We start from the raw sequence: 23,405 nt of genomic DNA, 5'->3' as shown, positions 1-23,405 counted from the left end.
CCCATTTGTCTTTCACTATGCTGCGTTGAGCAGTTCCGGCCTGTACTATATATTCTAGCTAGTAATCCCTTTCTGCTGTAACCTCATAGTACCATTTGTATACACTCATTAGCCTCAGGTTCAATTGGGAATGTTGGCCATTTCTTTTTAACTGCTGCCCTCATTCAATAATATTGGAGTAGGCGTACCAGGTTATTTTCCATTTTCATTTTAAATTCGGCAATAGTTACAAATCTGCCTCCCGGGAATAGGTCGCTGAGTTTCGTTACTTTGTCGGGATCCCATGTCTCCATCTAGTGTAGGGGGGAGTTCAGGGCAGTTCCATAAGGGAACATTACTACAGTATGGATCTACTGTAGTTCGTAACGGATCAAATGGGCATAAGTCTGCATGGTGGTCATTCAGCAAGGCTGTCCTAATACCAAACGGAGAAGCACTGTATTTCTCTAGTGCCTTGTGTGTAGCTTTTGCATCCTGTCCGTACCTGTATCCAGCATAATGCACTTGGGCTGCAAGATAGTACAGCTCAAAGTCCGGAGCCGCTCTCTGAAACTCTCTGATCCTACTTGCGAACAGTTCTATGGTTAGTACGAACAGTAAGGGGGGAGAAGGGACATCCTTGACGTGTTCCTCTATAAAGTCTGATTGAGTCTGAATAGTTTCGATTAGTATGTATTTTGGCTTTTGGGTCGTTATATAGCAGCCTCATAAAATGTATTGAATCCCTCCCCCAAGCCCATGCACCTTAGCACCCGGAACAGAGTTCCATGACACTGAACGGAAGGCTTTTTCTGTGTCTCGTATGATTGCTGCTGCGGATACCGTTGGGCTCAACTGAGCCATTGTACCTAACAATCTGCGCAGATTCAGGGTTGTTGATCTTCCTGGAATGAAGCCCGATTGGTCCGGATGTACTAATTCAGACGTTCGCCAGAATTTTGGCAAATATTTTGCGTCTACGTTAATCAACGAGAGTGGCCGGTATGAGGACATCTCGTTTGGAGGTCTACCAGGCTTCAAGAGGACCGTGATCACAGCCTCCGTAAGCGAGGGCGGAAGTCTACCAATGTTGCAGGCCTACTCCCATACCCTAAGCAGCCAGGGGGCTAGTATATCCCAATGTTGTCTGGGCCAGGAGCCTTGCCAGATGCAAGAGAAGCTATAGCTTCTGTTATTTCTTCCAGCACTACCGGGCTATTTAGCTTATCCCATGCCTCGCCGTCAAGGGTGGGCAACTTTGTTGCTGCTAGGTACCTGTCGACCTCTTCCCCAGATGCTGTATCTGAATTAGCATATAGGTTTTTATAATACTCCCTAAAAATCTCATTTATTTCCCCTGAATTCCTGGCAATATCCCCATCTTGTTTAATGATACCTTAGATGTGATGTGTATCTCTTTCTCCCTTAGTTATGCCTGCTAGCAGTCGTCCCGTTCTTTCCCCCTCCCCATATCTCCTGGCCTGGACGTTCCGGCCTATATATCATGTTTCACTATCTGCCAGATTGCAAAATTTAAGTAGTTTTCCCTTAATCAATCCCAGTGATGCCCTATCTTGTGTTACTCCATATTTGTTTTCTAATCTTTTCAGAGTTTCTTCTGTCTCCCCCAATTCCCTTCTTGTGGTCTTTAGAATGCCTGTTGTAGAAGCCATCATTATGCCACGGAACCATACTTTAAATGTCTCCCATATATTGGAGTATTCTGCTACTGACCCTTCATTATTCTCAAAGAACTCTTCAATATCAATTCTCAATGTTTCTGTCAGTGAATTGTCTGCTAGCACAGACGGGGCCATTCTCCAGAGGATCAGGGGTCGGCTTTCTGATGTTAACCTCACCTGGAGCACCACAGGCGAGTGGTCCGACCAGGTGCGTGGCAGCATGCTTGAGCTGCAACTCTTATCTAGCCATGTGTCTGTGATCAGCAAGTAGTCGATTCTAGACAGCGCGTTATCCTCGGTGGAATAGTATGTGTACCCTAAGGTGTCTCTCCATATATCAAGCAGTGTGTATTGTGCCATGATCTGGATTATGGTATGGGCTGCCTTCGTGTCACAACGATGTCGGGTACTAGACACGTCTTTGGTGGAGTCTAGAATTGTATTAAAGTCACCTCCCCATAACAAAGGGGTCTCAGGGGCCTGTCCCATCAATGCCGCCACCGCTCGTATAGAATGCGGGGTTGCCGGTGTTCGGGTCATATGTGTTTAGTAGCGTTATTGCCTCATTGTTAATGGTCCATTTAACTATAACATACCTACCATCGGGGTCTATGTGGGTGGGTCCAGCTTTGAAATTGAGGTTTTTATGGATTAATGCAATTACCCCTTTCGCCTGTGATGAGCAGTTAGCATAAAATCTATTTCCCCCCCCATCTCTGAGCTCTGAACTATTTGTCTGTGTATTGCCTACAGTTCCTGTGTCTCTTGCAGTATTATTATATTATGCAAATGTCGTTCCAAATATGACCAGAGCTTCCTTACTTTTATTGGGTTATTTAGCCCACGTACATTCCATGATATTAGTTTCAAGTGTTCAGCCATACCGATTGGTTGTACCTTTCATTCCTGTAATTACGACTTTATGTTTACCATGTTTCATAGATTGCTTGAGCAATCCCATCGCCCACATGCCATTTTTCATACCATCTTTTTTACCCACAACTTTTGAGCATGAGGCGATAACCGGCCATCAGAAAATAAGCTAACCAAGCTAGCTTTGCTCTTTATGATTAAAACTAAACATGCCTTGTCTCAGTCTCAGCCCCACTGGAGGTAATCTTGAGCGATGCTGCGTGATCAGGAGAGGGTTTCAGATAGAATTCACTCCTATCATATCTGTCTTCATGCTCAAGCAGAGTTGCTGGAGGGGTTGAGGGGTGGGGGGGACATAGTCAGAAGGCAAGTAAGCATCCAGATAAGTTCTTGCGGGTTCTAGTTCACAAATGTAACCAAATTTAGCAAAAGCTGCTACAAAATTTCAAACAAAGTCAAAAGTGGATTTGATATGGAAGTAAATCTTGGAGGTAACGTTTATGGTTTCATCCAATAATTCCACTGTCTGAAAGCCCTTGGTGGTTATAATGTGCAATAGTAGGATTTAATTCACTAAAAAGAGAACTAATGAGTGGTTAAAGTGATATTCACCAAATTGATGAAACATATTTTGCATTTTCATAGCCCATTTGGAATGGTTTAGTGCCAGGCTGCCATTGCGACCAACTCTGAAAGAGGTCTGGCCCAATCTCAGAGTCAAGATGTGCTTGATTGCCATTAGAGGGCCCCGCCTCATAATCACACGAGTCAGATGTACAGAGATCCAGAGTATTGAGGGATGGAGTTAGGTGCATCTGTCCTAGTTTGGCAAGTAACATTGCGATTTTGATCAGTAGATTTAATGGATCAATGGGATCACTGCATATTTTTTACTACGCATCACCAAAATGTTGAGGTTTTGTTTGTTTTAACACAATTTCATCACATACATATGCGGGCGAAGAGCCACTCCATACCCCTCTCACATTTATTATTTGCTCTACCCCTTCACACATATATATGCAGGGAAATGGGGCTGTGAAAATTCGACATTTTGGGATACGCAGTGATGGGCTGAGAACGATTTAAAAGGACTTGAATTTTCGGACGATTGGCATTGGCCGACCTCAGACCCAGATCATCAGCTCCAGTGTACAAAGAAGCATCAGAAACAGAGTCTTCAGTGCTAGTGCCGATCGGTCTGACTGAAGGCATCTTAGCTAATGGCATGGGCATAGGCACTGAGAGAAAACTCCTAATAGCCTTATTACTGGGGTGTCGTCAATTGCACCAGCCTTAGTAGGGTTTCAAGAAACGATTGCTTTTATATTTGACCTTTTTTCTTTTCTTTAGGTTGGAGTCTTTTCACATCCCAGAACAACTGCTCCCCTTAATCTTAAGGCCAGTGCTGTGGAACATGCCTTAGAGCCTGCTGCAGCATCTGTGAGGTCAATATAGGTAGTAAAAGTAGTATCCACAGTCCCTTGTTTTTGCACGGACTTATTTGTGCCACCCTTCCTTTTTTCTTATTGCCTTTAGCATGTTTAACCTGCGCGGTACTTTTAGTGGGAACATTTGTACTCTCTTTATTGTGGTTTATAAAAGCGATGTCCCTTGTATTAAAGTCCTCATTGCAATGTAGTGAAATCACTGCACAGGAAGTCGATCAGAATCGATACTACCCCCACAGATTTGGGCCGCATAGTTTGTTTTCTGTGCTTCACAGATTGAGTTGGTTGGTTAGGGCTGGCTCTTTAGCAACCCGATTAGAGAGGTGACTTTCCAGATTGTTTGTGACGTGCTCTAGAGCGGAAGAATTGGAATTAGAAATGTAACATGCAACATTCATCAGGGGTCGAGGAGGGGTCCATTTCTCAATGGTGAAACTTAACCTGTCGGTATGGTCCACAGATGTTTAATGCAGGTCCTCACGCAACTGAACTAATGATGTGAAGAGGAGATCTTATGCCTATAGTTGAGGAGATGAAATGCAATAGTAATCAGTGTCCGTTTTGGAGTGAGATTCTTCTCAGCGTCATGGTCACTAGAGCCTGTAGAAACGTGCAATGGCATTAAGGGTGATGCCAGACGGCTATTATCCAATAGACTTAGATAACTTTGATAAACATCGAAATCGCTAATTAATACGGGGCGTCACAAAGATGTAAGATCACAGAGATTTGCAGATTTAGTAGCAACAACATTAATCTTGACTAAGCACCAGTCAGTCGATGATAAAGGCAAATTGATGTCAATGTCATTTTTCAGGGCAGAAGAGACCGAAACCTTATTGAGGCAATTATTTAGGTTTTCAACATCAAGAGTAGATTCCTCAGTGGTTAGAGTGCCAGAACCAGTATACCGGGCGATAATAGTTGGATTTCGTTGGGTAGAGGAATCCAACAGGGCAACAATAATGCTGGTAATTTTACTGCCCAAACAAGCCAGTAAGGAGGGAAGCTGGTCCACGAAATTAGAGGGAGAAGGTTACTGGTTATCACTAATTTTCGAGTCATGTGCCGAGAAATAAGTTGTTTTAGGAGCACATTTGCAATCAGATGCTTTGTGAGAATGGGAGCTAAGAATATGGTCATGACCTTTGGCTGATCGGAGACAATGTTCGATAGCACAATAGGATTTCGTCTTACCGTCGATACTATTTGCCATAACTGTTTGCTGATAATCTGTATTCACAGTCAGGGAAACACAGCCAAGTGTCCATATCCTCCATCACCATGTGTCAGGCGGTCGAGACGGTAGTGTGCTTTGTACGCTTCACTGCGCGTGGAGTTCTTGCGCTGCTTCAGCGTCCTTCTCCAAGTAAAGTAGTGGTGTAAGACAGTTCAAAGGGCATGAAGCCTGGCAGTCGCCGCCTCACCTTGTGAAAGCATAAGTTGGTGGAGTCATGGTGGAGTATCTGAGCCAGCGTAGACAGCAAGGTAACAATGAAAGTATTCCATGTGTCTGGGTGTATTGCAAGTCAGCATTACTGACCACATAGTACTAATATAGCCTTTGAAAAAAAGGCACTGAACATCGATATAAAACTAAATATGGGATGGGAGGAGATATAGGTGGTCGTTAAGAGAATGGCAATATTTCTTTGAGAAATACTACCACACTCGTTTACAGTTACTGCTACTCGTATCAGCGGTAAATACACCTGATTTTGAGGGGTGGTAATGCAGAGTTATACCCCATTCACGCAATCCCACAGAACTCTTGGGGATTTTGAAGAATCACCATAGGTAATTCAACCTGCAGTAATTCCTCCCGTTTTTGGAGGTAAAGTGGAGAAAATAAATCCAGCCAAGTACTGGATGTATTTCCTACACTTTACCTCCAAGCTATTAGAATGTCGGTATGGTGAAAGTGGTGTATATTTGTTGACACCACTTTTTACTGGAACACGATACCAGTAAAGACTGTATAGTTACTTCATGGATTACAAATACTAGAGCCAAGAAAGATAGCCAAAAATGTCAGCTTCTCTGCTTGACCAAAGTATGTGATCCTGGCCAAATTACTTTACATCGCTGTGCTTTCGTTTCCTTATCCAACAAAGTGTTCCTTGAAGTGATTTGTATAGTTATGAAATACAGAGTTCCACTTGTACATGGCTTAACAGACTGCAGTGCTGCAATATATACAAAGATATCGACCATTTATATAGTTCTTTTCACAGGGTGAAGTGTAACTCATAGCTACATATCTTTTGAGCCATAGTTCTCTCCTCCTAGATTAAGTGAAAAAAGTGACCCAAAGTTAGTATTGTGGGTGTAGGATGGCTAGGGTGGTGATTTCAGAGCTCAAGAGAGAAATGTGTGCAGAAGGCATGAACAGGCGTGTTTAAGACGGAGTTACACCCTGCATATTTACGTTTACATTTTCTATGGGCTCAACTCATAAGATGAAGTGTTTTTGATAACATACCAATTTGATTACTAAACAAAGGCATACATCGGTATCAGATATGCATCAATTGTTTGGCTATTTTGGCCCATGATAGTTAGCAGGGGATGGGAGTTCCCGATCCTTGGGAACTTTTTCTTGTTTCGTTTGTTGTCCAGCCCATGTGCCAGGGCTGATTTTTCTCTCCTTCACCTTAAAATCCAGTTATTAGGACAAGAGTCTTTTGACTTTACAAGTTAAAGAATTGCTCATAAAAACTTTCTACAGGGAGTGCTCTGTGACATGTTCTGGATACTGTGCTCGAGTCCCACCTTGTCCTGTGCTAAAAACGTCGGGAAGTGAGACCTCGGCCATAACATCCTGACTTATCATTTTGTGAACACTCTTTTCTTATGAACAGTATCCCAAACTATTTTGTGGCATAGTGGTAAGAGTTGGTAACAGTTTTTTTTTAGTATGTGCCCTTTTTATTTGACTACACTCCACCAGGACTGGTTTGTTTATGGTTTGATGGTTGTAGCTTGCTCCCATCTTAGATTTAGGTTTAGATTAGGCGTTTATCTCACCCAATTTTACAGTTTAATAAATACCTTTGAACTGTGATAACTTGTGTCTGTCTTACTTTGATACCATGCCTTCCTTACACTTCCAGGTACGCTCCCTCGGCAACCGGCATGGCACCGCGGTCACACGCCAGCTCTCCTTCTCGGCCTGGGATGAAGTCTGCTGCCTCGCTGAGCGACCAAAACCTCCAGGAGCTCCTGCACTTCTCCCGGCATCTCCACAGCCCTTCCTGCTCACATGCAGCGTTCCTCTTCCTATCCCAGCGGCCTTCTCTGCTCGGTCGGCTCTGTCGGTGTGCTTCGCATTCAGGAGCCCTGGAGTAGATGGCAACGTCTCCCTCTGCGCGGTTCACTGCACCTCACTTCTCTATAGCGCGGTTGCCATTTTTAAATGTCCCGCTCATTACAGGTTTGGAAAAACAACTAGTCTGTATGTTGTACTTTGAGCAGCTGTCACTCTGTACAAAATCCCTCTTCTTCCTCCTCGTCTCAGGACCCGAGTGGTTATGGGAGTTGATGTCCATCACTTTTTTGGGGCTTTTAACTCCTGGATGGATTTGCTCATGCTTTTCACAAAAAAGCTCATCAGGATTAGAGATCATGGTTACCTTGGGACTCTATTTCTTAAATGGTTTTTCGCCTGGACATTACATAAAGGCACATCAAGAACAAAAGGTGGTACGTGTGAGTCATGAGTGTTTGGATGGAAAGTGGGCACCTGACTATAGTGATCTAGAGAAAAGGTTTCTTGACTTCCTCTATGGGGGGAATCATGACCTAACAATAGGCCATTAAGGTCTTGGGGTTGAGGGGGTCTTTCTCATGGAAATGGGGGAACACTGACTCCTCCAATGAAGTCATAACATCTCCCCAGTAATGGTCTCCTCTCATGTGATCCTCCTTCATGCAACCACCCCCAAGATCAGGATCTGGTAGCGGCTGCCGTCCCCTGGCCACATGGGAGGAGGTTCTCACTGGGGAATCCATAATGACTCTATTGGAACACACATACCACCCCAATATAATTGACTAAGCTATGCCTCTACTGATTGTTTTATTTCCCAGGGTTAATTCTGTATACCAAAACCGACCAGAAAGGTTTGAAGTTCCATCAGTATGAATCATCGGCAAATAGCACCAACTTAAATTACTGCTGGGAACCCAGATAACCATGGATATGTTTGTTTTGACGCACACTTTGTGCAAAGTTTTCCATATTCAGGGCACAGAGTAATCATATCAAAGCTGTTAGCTCAGCCTATGTTTCACAGCAGCACCAGTCACACATCATACATCCAGGACATCTCTGACTGCATCTGTAGTCTGCTCCGCTGTGTCGCTTTGGGGCAAAAATGCATCTTTTTGGAAAATGGAGAGCCTAGTACAAGTACAACCAGTTGTCATGATGCCTACCCCCGGAGCACCAGGCCAGGCCCAGCACCCCCGGAAGCAGGCATCACGCCCCCGGGTAAAAGCCCAGCGGCCCTTTATAGGGGCTCTTTGGACTCTGTCCTGGCGCCGTTGGCGCCAGGCTCATGTTGGACATCAGTCCTGGTGCCATAGGCGCCAGGCTCATAAGGGGAAGTGTTTGGTGCACTTACCTGAAGCAGACCATGCTGCACACTCACCTGATGCAGACCATGCTGCATGAAGAACCAAGCCAAATGAGGCTTAGGAGGGACTATTTTTCTGAAGGAACTATTTTGTTACTTGGGTGGAGCTGTGGATGAATACTCACCTGGAACTTCTTGCAAAGCTATTTAAGCCACGCCCGGGCAGCCACACGTGCTTCGCGTTGGTCTGCATCCCAGCAGCTGAACGCTCACCGTGTCTGCTCCTGCACCTGGACTCCAGCCACGCCCGCCTCGAACCTGGAACACCTGTAAGGGAATAAGAGAAGAGAAAGGTGAAAACCAAGAACTTATTCAACCTTCTTACCTGCATCCGGAATCTTCACGCCAGCATTCCTGAAGGAAGACTTCCATTTAAAAGCACTGCGTTGCTCGCTGCAGCGCCACGCTTCACTCACCCGTTCCCGAGACGCCGCCCGGCTCCATCGCGGCTCTCAGCACCGGTCGCCACATCTCTGCACCTAGTGGAGAGAAGAAGAGACAAAAGGTGAGCAAGGGAACACAAGAGGAAAGACGAATTTTCAGCCGTATTACTCATCGGCTTTTCTTGGTGAACCATTCCACATCTCGGGTCGGCGCCGCATCTTTGGCAGGTACCGCACCCCGGCCCCTATGGGGAAAGGACAAAAGACATTACAGGGGAATTATAAAGACATTTAGAGGGGTCGCCCTCATCACTAACTCACCTGATTTTACCACCGGCAATTTAACCCCTCAACGCATCGCCTTTGTTCTGCACCTGAAACGAAGGACAGAAAAGACAACATGAAAGGAGGCTAACACTTGAACTTTTGCATTTTCATACTTACAGCGTATCGCTCAGAAAAGTCAAGTGGATGTGCCAGCGCCATTCTGAAAACCAGTGAAGTAACTGGACGAACGCGCGCCCCTGCACCAGAAGCAGGATGGAGAGTTCATTCTTCCAAACCATAAGGTGAGCTTAAACCGGGGGCTTTGGAGGAATCGGAGAAGAACGAAGGGGGGAAAGGGGGAGCAAGCACACTATTCAGCAGACAGTTAATCCCCTTTCTCATCTGCAGAAGGATATTCCTACGGGCCCGACAAGCAAGATTTGGGGGTCCTGTTCAATCGGTGGTCCGAATTCTGCGCATCACGCTTGAAGAGGCCACAGCAACCCAGACCAGCGCCTCCGTGGGAGCCAGGTGAGCGTTACAGAACGCGAAGCCTTCCTACAAATTCCCACCCAGGCGCTATGGAAACTTCCGAGACTGACCAGTTGGCCCAACTACTGGGGGAATTACGGGCCGAAGTACACGCCGTTCGTCAAGAGACTAATGCTCTCAGGAGGGAAGTGATTGTAACAAAGGAAAGAGCTGATGACCTGGCTAGACAGCTTTTGCAAGGTCAAGCTGGACAAACCCCTTTACCCGGAGGGAACCCCGCTCCTGTGCTTTCCAGTAGCCCGGTGCAGATTAATCTACCTGGAAACATGCCGCTGGCCCCACCCGAACGCTTTGCTGGGGACCCCAAACGATTCGCCGTATTCATGAATCAGTGTCGTTTGCATTTCCTGTGCAGACCTGGGGCCTTCCCTAATGACCAGACCAAGGTAGCCTTTGTATTGTCATATCTCAGCGGCAGTGCTGCCGATTGGTCAGTTCCACTGGTAACTCAAGATGACCCGATTCTTCGTGATTTTCAAGGATTTCAAGCAAGCGTGGAAAGGTTATTTGCTCGTCACTCCCAGGGGCAGGCTCTAGATGACGAACTTTTATCTCTGCGACAGGACAATCAAGACCTCCTTTCCTACATTGCAACCTTTAATAGACTAATTGTGGAAACTGGGTGGCCAGAGGATAAAAGAATCACGTTATTTTATTGAGGTCTACGCAGAGAACTTAAAGATGTCCTGGCCCAAGTTGTAAATCCGCCCCAAGAATGCTCAGAATATATAGACTTAGTGGTCCAATTGGATCACAGACTGCAAAACAGAAAAGATTATCGGTCCAAGTTTGAGACCCGGGTGTTAGTCAAGACCCACGCTAACCTCAAGGGGGCTGAAGCCTCTGAGCCAATGCAAATCGGAGGAGTTAAAGGACCTTTAACGCAAAAGGAACGTGAAAGAAGACGGCAGATGCACTTATGTCTTTATTGTGGATCCTCTGGACACTTTCTACGAGATTGCCCGGCAAGGCCGCCCAGGAAGGTGGTAGGAGCCGCTGATAAAATCCATGCAACCTCTGTATCGGGAAATGACCCCGCCCGACAAGCGTAGGGGTCCGCTTGCCGAGCTTGAAAACAAACTCTCAGACCTCGCATTTCACTGTGCCAATGGTCCTCGTAGATCCGGAACAGCCTAAGCGGTTGCATGCAATAAAGGCATACATCGATAGTGGGACTATAGGAAACGTGGATCGTGAATTGGTCTCCAGGATTAACCTTCCCCTGCGTCTTAAAACCAGCAAAGATGTCATCACCACAGTTGATGGAACCGAAATTGCCTCGGGACCGGTAACACATTCCACAGCTGAGGTGACACTTGTAGGTCCGGACGGCTATCGGGAGGCAGTTGTGTTTGATGTAATCAAGGCTCCACAGTTTCAGGTTATTCTCGGAATCCCTTGGTTAGAGACACATAATCCTCGAATTGATTGGCGAGCGAAGAGAATAACCTTTCCGGAGTGTGCACGAACCGGCTACCCAGAAAATCTGAAGATCAGTCTAGCATCAGTAACCTCTGTCTCCATGCAACTACCTCCGGAATACCAAGACTTTCAGGACCTCTTCCAAAAGGAACAGGCCAACACGTTACCTCCTCACAGATCTTACGATTGCCAAATCGATCTGGTGCCCGGTGCACAACCCCCTTGTAGCAGGATTTATGCCCTTACTGAGCCGGAGAATCTGCATTTGAGACAATATTTAGACCAATACCTAGCCAATGGTTTCATTCGCCCGTCAAAGTCTCCGGCATCCTCGGCTTTGTTCTTCGTGCCAAAAAAAGAAGGCGACCTTAGAACTTGTATCGATTACCGCGCATTGAACCAGATAACTGTTAAAAATCGTTACCCTCTGCCTTTGATCCCTGAACTCCTTGACCAGGTGAAGGACGCTTGCATATACACCAAGTTAGATCTCCGGGGGGCTTATCATCTGGTACGAGTAAAAGAAGGCGACGAATGGAAAACGGCCTTCCGTATAAAATATGGATTATTCGAATACCAGGTGATGCCTTTCGAGTTGTGCAACGCGCCTGCTGCCTTCCAATTCTTCATGAACGATGTCCTTTGGGAACTCGTCGATGTCTGTGTTGTCGTGTATATCGATGACATTCTGGTGTACTCCTCTTCGGAATCTGATCACAGAAAACATGTCAGGGCCGTCCTTGAGAAATTGCGCCAGCACAAACTGTTTGCAAAGCTGGAAAAATGCATTTTCCATACCACCGAGGTTGAGTTTCTTGGATTCATCCTGACACCTAAAGGGGTCCGAATGGACTCACGGAAAGTGGATGCCATCCTCAAATGGCCATCACCTAGTTCGGTGAAAGGTGTCCAAAGAATGCTTGGTTTTGCCAATTTTTATCGCAGGTTTATCCCGGAATTTTCACGGGTGGTGCAACCCATCACTGCACTCTTGCGGAAGAATAAACGTTTTGAATGGACCAAGGAAGCTGAACAGGCCTTTCAGGAATTAAAAGCTAAATTTAAGTCCGCACCTATTTTGAAACACCCGCGTCCTGATCTCCCATATATAGTCGAAACCGACGCATCCAGCTTAGCCATGGGAGCTGTCCTGTCTCAGAGAGACCCCGAAACCAACCAACTGCACCCTGTATCATTTTGATCCAGAAAGTTCTCGCCGCCGGAGATAAATTATGCAATCACTGATAAGGAATTATTAGCCATTAAGTCCACCTTTAAGGCTTGGGGGCATTATCTTCTTGGCGCCAGGCATACCATCACCGTGATCACTGATCACCGAAATTTACAATATTTAAAAACTGCCAAGGCTCAGTCTTCACGACAGCTCCGATGGGCTTTATTCTTTGCTGAGTTCAATTTTGTAATCACCTACCGTCCCGGCTGTAAGAATGGCAAAGCGGACGCGCAATCTCGAATTGGAATGGGAGAAATGGACACAAACTCAGAACCTGTGCCGATAATTCCCGAACAAAGAATCTTGGGGATAACCACTTTACAAACCCTTGAAGACATTCAAGCACGGGTAAAACTATTCCTGGACTCTTCAGCCTTGCAGGATTGGATCAAAAGGGGATCTGCCTTTTCAATCAACGATGGCTTACCTTACTTCCAAGGACGTTTATTTTTGCCAGAAAAGGAATTGCAAGAACTGGTTATTTCCCGTCATCACGATACTCTGATGGAAGGACATCCTGGCATTGCCAAAACAGAGGAAAAAATTAAACGACAATTCTGGTGGCCGTCCTGGCGAAAGGATATTAAATCTTTCGTGATGTCCTGTGGAGTGTGCGCCCAAAACAAAGGTCAAAAAACAAAACCCGCCGGTCTTCTTCAACCCTTAGACATTCCACCAGCACCTTGGCACACCTTGTCACTAGATTTTATCACGGACCTGCCCTCTTGTAATGGATACAATACTATTCTGGTTGTGGTGGATTTATATTTATTTTCCAAGATGGCCCATTTTATTCCGTTGAAAGGATTACCTTCAGTTTTTGTTCTTGCCAAGGAATTCCTCGAAAATATCATCCGTCTGCATGGATTCCCGTCCATACTAATCTCCGATCGGGGAAGCCAGTTTATTTCTCATTTTTGGAAAAAGTGTTGTCAACTGGCACAAATCGACGTAAGACTCTCAACCAGCCACCACCCACAGACCGATGGTCAAACGGAGAGAACGAACCAGACCCTTGAACAATATCTACGATGTATGTTGCACCAATCGGAGGGTAATTGGAAGGATATTTTATGGGTGGCTGAATATGCATACAATAACTTGATACACTCTGGAACTGGTCAGAGCCCCTTTTATACCCTATATGGACATCACCTTCGTACTTCAGACTTGGACTCACCTTTGAGCCTCGAAATGCCCGCAGTGGACCATTTGCATTCTACGATTAATCAAGCCTTCAAGGATGCTACTGCACACTTACAACATGCGAAAGGGAAATACAAAAAGAATGCGGATCTGCATCGAAAGGAGGCGCCTCCATACCAAATAGGGGATCAAGTATGGTTGGCTACCAAACACTTATCGCTCAAGGGACCTCAGACTTTTAATCCAAGGTATTTAGGCCCTTACTCGATCAAAGCTATAATTAACCCAGTGGCAGTCAAGCTAGATCTACCAGCTAACATGCGGATTCACCCCGTTTTTCATGTGTCGCTTTTGAAACCAGTGAAACCAGGAACCAGATTAATAAAGCCACCAGAACCAATCCAGATAGATGGGGAGCCTGAATTCGAGGTGAAGAACATTTTGGACTCTAAGATCTCAAAATCAAAACTTTTCTATCTAATTGATTGGAAGGGGTACGGGCCTCAGGAAAGATCTTGGGAACCCAGCGACCACGTACATGCACCTCGGCTAGTAAAAAGGTTCCATCAGAATTTCCCGAACAAACCGAAACCTCCTGGGGAGAAGACCTTGGGAGGGGCCTTGGCGGGGGGGGGGATTGCTGTCATGATGCCTACCCCCAGAGCACCAGGCCAGGCCCAGCACCCCCGGGAGCAGGCATCACGCCCCCGGGTAAAAGCCCAGCGGCCTTTTATAGGGGCTCTTTGGACTCTGTTGGACATCAGTCCTGGCGCCATAGGCGCCAGGCTCATAAGGGGAAGTGGTTGGTGCACTTACCTGAAGCAGACCATGCTGCACACTCACCTGATGCAGACCATGCTGCATGAAGAATCAAGCCAAATGAGGCTTAGGAGGGACTATTTTTCTGAAGGAACTATTTTGTTACTTGGGTGGAGCTGTGGAAGAATACTCACCTGGAACTTCTTCCAAAGCTATTTAAGCCACGCCCGGGCAGCCACACGTGCTTCGCGTTGTTCTGCATCCCAGCAGCTGAACGCTCACCGTGTCTGTTCCTGCACCTGGACTCCAGCCACGCCCGCCTCGAACCTGGAACACCTGTAAGGGAATAAGAGAAGAGAAAGGTGAAAACCAAGAACTTATTCAACCTTCTTACCTGCATCCGGAATCTTCACGCCAGCATTCCTGAAGGAAGACTTCCATTTAAAAGCACTGCGTTGCGCGCTGCAGCGCCGCGCTTCACTCACCTGTTCCCGAGAAGCCGCCCGGCTCCATCGCGGCTCTCAGCACCGGTCGCCACATCTCTGCACCTAGGGGAGAGAAGAAGAGACAAAAGGCGAGCAAGGGAACACAAGAGGAAAGCTGAATTTTCAGCCATATTACTTACAGGCTTTTCTTGGTGAACCATTCCACATCTCGGGTCGGCGCCGCATCTTTGGCAGGTACCGCACCCCGGCCCCTATGGGGAAAGGACAAAAGACATTACTGGGGAATTATAAAGACATTTAGAGGGGTCTCCCTCATCACTAACTCACCTGATTTTACCACCGGCAATTTAACCCCTCAACGCATCGCCTTTGTTCTGCACCTGAAATAAAGGACAGAAAAGACAACATAAAAGGAGGCTCACACTTGAACTTTTGCATCTTCATACTTACGGCGTATCGCTCAGAAAAGTCAAGTGGATGTGCCAGCGCCATTCTGAAAACCAGTGAAGTAACTGGACGAACGCGCGCCCCTGCACCAGAAGCAGGATGGAGAGTTCATCCTTCCAAACCATAAGGTGAGCTTAAACCGGGGGCTTTGGAGGAATCAGAGAAGAACGAAGGGGGGAAGGAGGGAGCAAGCACACTATTCAGCAGACAGTTAATCCCCTTTCTCATCTGCAGAAGGATATTCCTACGGGCCCGACATGCAAGATTTGGGGGTCCTGTTCAATCGGTGGTCCGAATTCTGCGCATCACGCTTGAAGAGGCCACAGCAACCCAGACCAGCGCCTCCGTGGGAGCCAGGTGAGCGTTACACCAGTTGAGGGAAAGAAGCAAGGACTCCAATCTTCAGAGACGCAAGCTTCCAGAATACGAGGAACTAGAAATTCCATTAGCCCCCACATTTTAAAGTCAAGCCTCTGGCAGAGGACAGAGCTTCCATATCTACATTACCTTGATCAATAGAAGCCGCAAGGCCATGGAGCAGAAAGGTCCGAGTAGGCCCCATCACCAGGGATCAAGTGAGCGGCAACATGGGGAGTGGTTTTCCACTACTTTACTTTTCTGTATACCATTCCTCTACTTTTTATGACCATATTCACCATTCTATATAGAGGATGTGTCCATTCAAGTCCCTGTGTAAGTTTAAAGTTGTAATAGGAGCCTTAGTTACTAGTCACTTAGACTATTGCAATGCCCCGGCTGAAACACCTTGTTACATGTTGCACTAGGCTTCCACCTACCCGCTTCCCCGCCGAGAACACAGTTCTGCGATTTTGATCGGTTCCACTGCCTATCACAAATCAGGGTAGGATCAACACGAGGCACACAACAGTTAGTCTGTCAAACAAAGGTTTATTAGGGATACTTAGGCCCTCATTACATGTCTGGCGGTAACCCTGCCGCTGCTACCAGCGGGTTGCCGCCAGACTTGCAGTATTTACTGGTACCTGGCTTGCTGGAAACACCAGGGGATTATGAGCCAGTGTTTCCGTACTGGCACAGTCGTAATGAGGCCGTTAAAGTTTGCACCAAACAAGGAACGATGCAAAGCAAAGCTAAAACAGAAGCAGGATGGCTTCTCCTAAACTGAACTGTTGGGGCCTAACTAGTTTCTTTCTTTCCAAGAACAGAGAATCAATTCACAGGTGTATTGTTTAATGTGCCTCCACACTTTCTTGACTCTTTAGCTGGGGAACGCAGACCCTCTGCGCTTCTTATCCTGGTTGTTGAGTAGGCCCTGGTCCTGTGCTAGGGCCTATGTGCGTTAGCTTGCTATGTCCGGAAAAGGGTGGAAGCTAAAGTAGATGTGTGGTCGTAGTGAAATGCTATCGTTAAATTATGGGCAAACAAATGTAGTAAGGAAATGGGTGTGTAGCACAAGCTGTTCTCACCACCTTCATTAAGGTGTCTGATGACGGGAAAAAAGACACTGCTTCATCATGGTTATGGGCTTAAAATGGCAAAGAACTAAAATGGTCTGCACCTCATAATGGCAAATAAGTTTGGAAACTGAAGGCTACGTCATATGGTATTCTAGGAATAGGCATGGAAAACAGGCTACCCTAGAAAAAAGGGAGGAGGACAGGATTCCTTGGATACTGAATTTCAATGTTTTAGAAATAGCTGGAGATTATAGTATCTCTGTCCACATATGCACTGCAGAGTTTAGGAAGAGTTCCTGAAAGTGTAATAGTGATGGCTTGACGTTTCCAAGAGCAACCATTGTGCAAAAACCATAACCTTTGTGTAAACAAGAGCCGGGTAAGATCATACATGCTACTAATTTAGCAAGATCGGATTTCGCACAACACTGGTCAGTGTGTTAGGCTTTTGCTGCTGTGGTCTTTATTCAGCAAACCAGTACATATTAAACTTTTAAAATGGCGGACTCAGGCTTTGGTTTAGAGGTTTTATGAACGATATCCATTAACACCAAGAGAAGAGGTGCAGACCAATCAGGAGGCCGGGAACGTGAGTGTGAATCCACAGTCACTGCCTGCACTCTATCCTGGCACCAGTGCTTCCTCCCTCCTCCCCTCAGTCTATCATTTGTTATCCCGTAGTCCCCATAGGCCCCATAAATGTCTCCCCCTCCCCCCACCAAACAGGCAACATACAACACCTCCACCCTCCAACATACCTGTAGCACCCCTTGCTCCCGGCCGTCTTCCAGTGTTAACTTGCTACCATGGAAATAGAAGAAAGGGACTTCTTTATTATTTTCCATAGAGGCCATCTTTTTTTTGTTTTGTTTTTTAGGAGAATAGTGGTCACATACAATACCCGCAGAACCAAGCCTCCCCCAAAACCCCCACCACAAAAAACCCACTGTGGTGCAAACGGCGATAAGCCCGGTGCTTAGGTCCCGAGAGAGACAGTAACGTCCTGCAGCTCTTGCTTCGCACGGGCCTGCTTTAGGCCCCTTCCGGTGGACAGCTAGCATCCCTCTGAACACCCAATTTCCGCAGGTTATAGCTATACTATGACTAAACGCTGTGCCTTTATGTGAACGAACCAAAATAACAGGCAACGACTTTTGGTGGGCTTACACCATGTTTTCCTTTTGAGTTATAAGGCAGTGGAATTTGAGAGAACACTAACAACATTTTTCCTCATTAAGTTTCCAAAACTCATTGGCCAACAAGCTACTTGAACTGGAATAAAATGACAGGCAACTTTCCCCTTTCTCTAAAGAGGAGGTTTCCGATATGGAAACTACACAGCCATTAACCGGCACCAGAGCGGCCATTGATTTTCCTTAATATCTACCTAGGAGGTGCGTCCAGATGTTTCCAGTCTCTGTATGGATCCGGAAGATGCTTTTGAAGCAAGCTCTGAAGGAGGGCATTGGCGGCCTGTGCCCGTGCAGGAGGTAGTCGTTGTCCTTCAACCAGTCAGGTAAAACATCGTGAGGGATGACACGCCACCGGCCCTCCCATACCTGCACAGATAAGAACACAGGTGCTTATTAAGAGTCCTAAGATGTTTCGACTGTCATCTCGGCGCAGGTGGTAAGTCTTTAAGCAAGGAAAATGATTAGTGTGGTTAGTGACTGTTGAACTGACAACATTTTAAAATAAACATTTCTCAGAGAAGTCGGCTTCTTCCTTGGATCCCGCTTTCGACTTCCTATTTCTTGCCACATCTCACGGTAACGAGGAACAAAAAAGAAAAATACTACAATAACCCCAACCACAAAAACAGAATCAAAATGTGGGGACATTTTCATCTAGGAAGGAAAACCCTATCGATGGGTCCCACTGCATAATAAAAAGAAAAGGCCTGAGCAAAGCACTTGGTACCTTGAAGCGCTACCAGCTGGTACAGTCCGCTGATGCGAGTTTTACCCTCTGCATCAAACACAACCTTGCTAGGTGCAAGTGGCAGTAAGCCGCTTCATTACGATCTCTTTCCTGCTTTGAACACAACATTCTTATTGGGAACAGTTCTTCAAAAATAAAAAATAAATGGATGACTTAGAAAATGGAAAAAGCTGCTTAAACCTACCCAACACAAGACCTTATACACTTGGAGGTAACCCAAACATGAACAGCATTTCTATTCGAGATGCTAAGCAAATGCATACATAGTGGTCATTTAAACACTGCAGACGGCCAGAGCATGAGAGTGTGAGTCTGACTGCTGACACTTGTAATAGGCCAGTATTAGAAAACAAAACCACGTTTAAAGCTATATTGCCTTGAGAGTATTCTCGTAAATCCTTTTCTTTAGACGGTACTTGTACCAAAGCAGTATCCATAGACTTGAAAAAAGGGTTAAAAGACAAACTGTCACAAACATTCAAGCACAGTAAAGTGGAGAACTAAGTGTTTAGATTGTGGTGGGGTAAAATTTCGCATGAATGAACAAGATCATCTTTAGGCAGATTAATGTTCTCCCGTCGACGATGGCACAACCCTCAAACTGGTTCATTAGGCCTCCTAAAAGTGCATGCCAAATTCCGACACTGCAAACTATTTCATTGCCACGAACGCCTCCAAGCTCATATTTTTCACAATTGAAAATGTGCTGCTCATACCGCCATTTTTTGCAACATAGTTTAAGAAGGAAATCAACTGTCTCAACCTGAGCTGATTTCCAGTGGCTTTCTAAAATGGAATGTGGTTTAAGTTACTTACCTGTAACTATGGTTCTCCAGCATGGGGTCTGGTATGGATTCACATGCTCATTCCCTGTTGTCAGGCTGGGAATCCTCCGTAAAAGAAAAACAGTTTCACTTTCACTTTAAAACTGTATTTCTCCTCTAAACCAATCACTGTTCTCTGGGTCATACTGCCCCCATCCAATGGCAGTCCTCTCTCTAAGCCCCGCCTCTGGCAGTATGACCAAAAAGAGCCACAGAGGAGCCAGAGGGAGGGTTCACATGTGAATCCATGCCAGAACCATGCTGGAGAACAATAGTTACATGTAAGTAACTTAAACCTTCTCCAGCATGGGGTCTGCCATGGATTCACATGCTCCTGAATTACGAATATACAGCAGTACAACATTACACAACCAAGGGAGGTGGCAAGGCTCAACAGAAGCAATTAACTCTTACCTCTGGAACAGACTCGCCTCAAGCGAACAGGTTGCGTAGCACTGCTTGACCAACCCTGGACTCCTCCCCGGAATACCGGTCGACGGAGTAGAACTTTGTAAAGGTGTGCGTGGACCTCCACATAGCAGCCCTGCAGATGTCTAGCAGAGGCACACCAGACAAACACTCTCGTCGCAGCGATTGCTTTGGTGGAGTGGCCTCTCGGGCGGCCCGACAGCAGTCGGTACGCCAACCAATGGCAGTGCATGATCCAGCAGGAGAGCCATCTTGAGATGGAAGCCTTGGACAATGCCTTCCCCATGGTTTACAGGACCAAAGTTTACAAATTGAGATGTCTGCCGAAAACTCTTTGTGCACGTTACGTAGAACTTCGAGACACAAGCGACATCCAGCGAGTGCAAGGCCATCTCTGCTGACGAAGTTTTCGGGAAGAAAACATGCAACACCAAAGGATCGTTGAGGTGCAATTCCGACAGAACCTTTGGCATGAAAGAGGGGTATCACCCTTGATATGTGGAAAGTCAGGTATGGTTGCTTGTAGGATAGGGCCTGGATCTCACCTACACGTCCGGCAGAGGTGATGGCCACAAGGAAAGCCGCCTTCCACGAGAGACACTTGAGTGGGGCCTGATGCATAGGCTCGAAGGGGACATGCCGGCGGAAGAATCGGAAAAGGCCTTTGAGAAACTCCTTGATGACTCTGGGGGACCAGAGCGAGTATCTCCCCGGGACCTGGTGTAGCTGGAGATGGCCGCCAGATGTACCTTGATGGATGCATGAGCCAGTCCAGCTTTTGCCATGGAGAGTAAGTATGGAAGGATCTGAGGAGATGTGACACTCATGGGTAATCTTCTGAGACCGGCACCACATAGCAAAACGCTTCCACTTATGGCCGTAGCACTTCAATGTCAACGAAGCCCTGGCCTTGGCGAGGACATCCCTGCAGTCCGCTGGCACCTCATAACCTCCAAACTTCAAGGCCGCAGGAGTCAAGCCTTCAGGTTCAGCGATCCTGCATCGGGATGAAGGATTGCACCTCCCTCTCTGGTGAGCAGATCCGAAACCACCAGCAACTTAACTTGAGGCGACGACGATAGGCTGAGAAGGTCCGGAAACCAAATCTGCCTAGGCCATGCCGGGCCGATGATTATCATCTTGCACTGACACTGTCCGAGTGTGTTGATGACTCGCAGCAGGAGAGGGAACGGAGGGAACGCATACAGAAACATCCCTTCCCATGGAAAGGAGAACCTGTCCCCCCAAGCTCCTCGGCTGGTGGAATCTGCTGGCAAACCTTTGGCATTTGGAGTTTGCCGCCATGGAAAACAGATTTATATGGGGTCTGCCCCATTTGACGAACAGGCGGTCTACCTGATCCTGATGAAGCTCCCACTCGTGGCAGGAACACAGTTCCCTCCTGAGGGAGTGTGCGATGGTGTTATTGACTCCCGCCAGGTGGAGAGGGAGAGGAACATCCCCGGTCCGATGGCCCAGCGCCACACGTCCTGGGCTTCCTTGGTGAGCGCTGGGGATCGAGTGTCCCCCTGCTTCCTGATGTAGAACATTGTGGTGGTGTTGTCTGTGCAGATCCTCACCACCTTGGGCTAAGAACACTGCCTGTAGCTCCAGGATGTTGATATGCAGATCCTTCTCCTCCGACAGCCACAGGCCTCTGGCGTGCAGACGTCCGGTGTGTGCTCCCCAACCTTCCAGGGAGGCATCCATGGTGACTGTCTCCTGGTATGGGGGGTTTTGAAATCCTGTGCCTTGGGCGATGTGGGAGCGGACCCCCACTACTCTTATCGCCTGTCGGAACTCCTCGCTGAGAGGGATCTCGTCCGTAAAACTTCCGGACACCTGTATCCAACGGGCATCCAGGAATTCTCATAGGGGGTCGCATCTGCAACCTACAGAGAGGGACGAGGTAGATGCAAGACGACATCATGCCCAGTAACGACTTGATGGCCTGCAACGTGGCCGTCTTCGCCGACGAAAGTTGTTGCACCTTTCCTTGAATGGCTGCTGGCCTCTCCTGCGAGGGCGACGCCAGGCAAGACACTGTTGAGTCTGGCGCCGAGGAACAGCCCGTTCTGCAATGGCATTAAGCAGGACTTTGGATAGTTGATGGAGAATCCCAGATCCGTCAATTGTCGAATGGTCGCCATCATGTGTTCATCGGCCAGCTCCCGCGAATTGGCGCGTATCAGCCAATCGTCCAGGTACGGGTATACATCTATGCCTTGCAGACGTAGATGGGCTGCCACTGGTACCAGGCATTTTTTAACACTCTTGGGGCCGACTTCAATTTGAATGGTAGGGCCGTTAACTACCGCGAAACGTAGACATTTCCGATGTCTCTTGTGAATGGGGATGTAGAAAAAGGCATCCTCCAGATCCAACGATGTCAAGAAATCCCCTTTTTCCAGTTGGCTGAGCATGTGCGGCAACGTGACCATCCTGAATTTTTGGGACTTTTTATTTGTTCAAATGTCGTAGGTCCAGGATGGGTCTCCAACCCCTGTCTTCTTTCTGACTAGAAAGTATCTGGATTCGACTCCAGAGCCCCAGAGCATTTGGGGAACTAGCTAGATCGCCCCTTTTCGTAGCATGGCTTGTACCTCCTCCAGAAGTGAAGGGATGTGCCGCTCCTGACAGGGAACAGGAGGAATACGAGGACACCTGCGTTGGAACCCTGGGTGAGAGTGTCCAGCACCCATTTTTCCGTGGTGATCTTCCTCCACTCACTGACTAACCTTGTTAGCCGGCTTCCCACTAGGGGGCATAAGTGGGGGCCCGATGTCTTGACGGTTCAGGCTTGCTTGGGTGCCAGCAACCTGCCTTTTGGGCGATGGTACACGTTCCTCTGCTAGCTTAGGGCTGGGAGTGGCCTCTGTAGACTTCTTGCGTTGAGGACCCGGAAGGCTGTCTGTAAGACGAGGAGAAACATTTTGATGACATGCTCGATTTTCCCCTGGAGGAGCTAAGAGAAGACGAGCAGTGCTGTCGGAGAGTGCAGAGGGAACGTGCCGTCTCCATATCCGTCTTCATGGCCTGGAGGGACTCGTCGACGGCCTTCCCAAACAGATTTTCCCTGTCGAAGGGCATGTCCAGTACCTTTGCTTCGATTTACTGACAGTAGTTAGTGGCCTTCATCCATCCCTGCCGACGAAGGCAGACACTGTTACAGGGTTCCGGCAGATGGGTGTCAGTGACGTCCACTGCCACCATGATGGCATGGCCCGATGACACTTCCCCTTCCTGGAAGAGGGCGACTGCTTCCATCTTCTTATCATCGGGGAGGAACACCAGGTTCAGTCCTAGCTTGTACCACAATTCCCAACCATACCTAGCTAGGATGGCCAGGGCACTGGCTGCCTTGATCGCGGATGCCACTGTGTGAATCACCTTCTTCCCCATGGTGTGCATCCTTTTTCCCTCGCTGTCCGGAGGGACTGGCGATGACGGGTTAGTTTCCTCGCGGACGCAGACACTACTGAGTCCGGTGAGGG

At 47.3% G+C, this 23,405-nt stretch overlaps 1 protein-coding gene across 5 annotated transcripts in view; it reads right to left on the bottom strand.

The window, feature by feature from the left end:
• ADIPOR2 (adiponectin receptor 2) overlaps nt 1-23,405 on the bottom strand; it is a 421,991-nt gene that overhangs the window by 141,060 nt on the left and 257,526 nt on the right. For all 5 annotated transcript variants that reach the window (XM_069628629.1, XM_069628627.1, XM_069628630.1 and 2 more), the window contains one exon: nt 18,105-18,276. In XM_069628629.1, the coding sequence (XP_069484730.1) occupies nt 18,105-18,276 (172 nt within the window). The remainder of the gene's footprint in view (nt 1-18,104; nt 18,277-23,405) is intronic.

This window comes from Ambystoma mexicanum, chromosome 12 (assembly GCF_040938575.1).
Source record: "Ambystoma mexicanum isolate Mex_15411 chromosome 12, UKY_AmexF1_1, whole genome shotgun sequence".
NCBI lineage: Eukaryota > Metazoa > Chordata > Amphibia > Caudata > Ambystomatidae > Ambystoma > Ambystoma mexicanum.
Note: the sequence above shows the minus strand (reverse complement) of the source record. Positions and strands in the feature narration are given on the sequence as shown.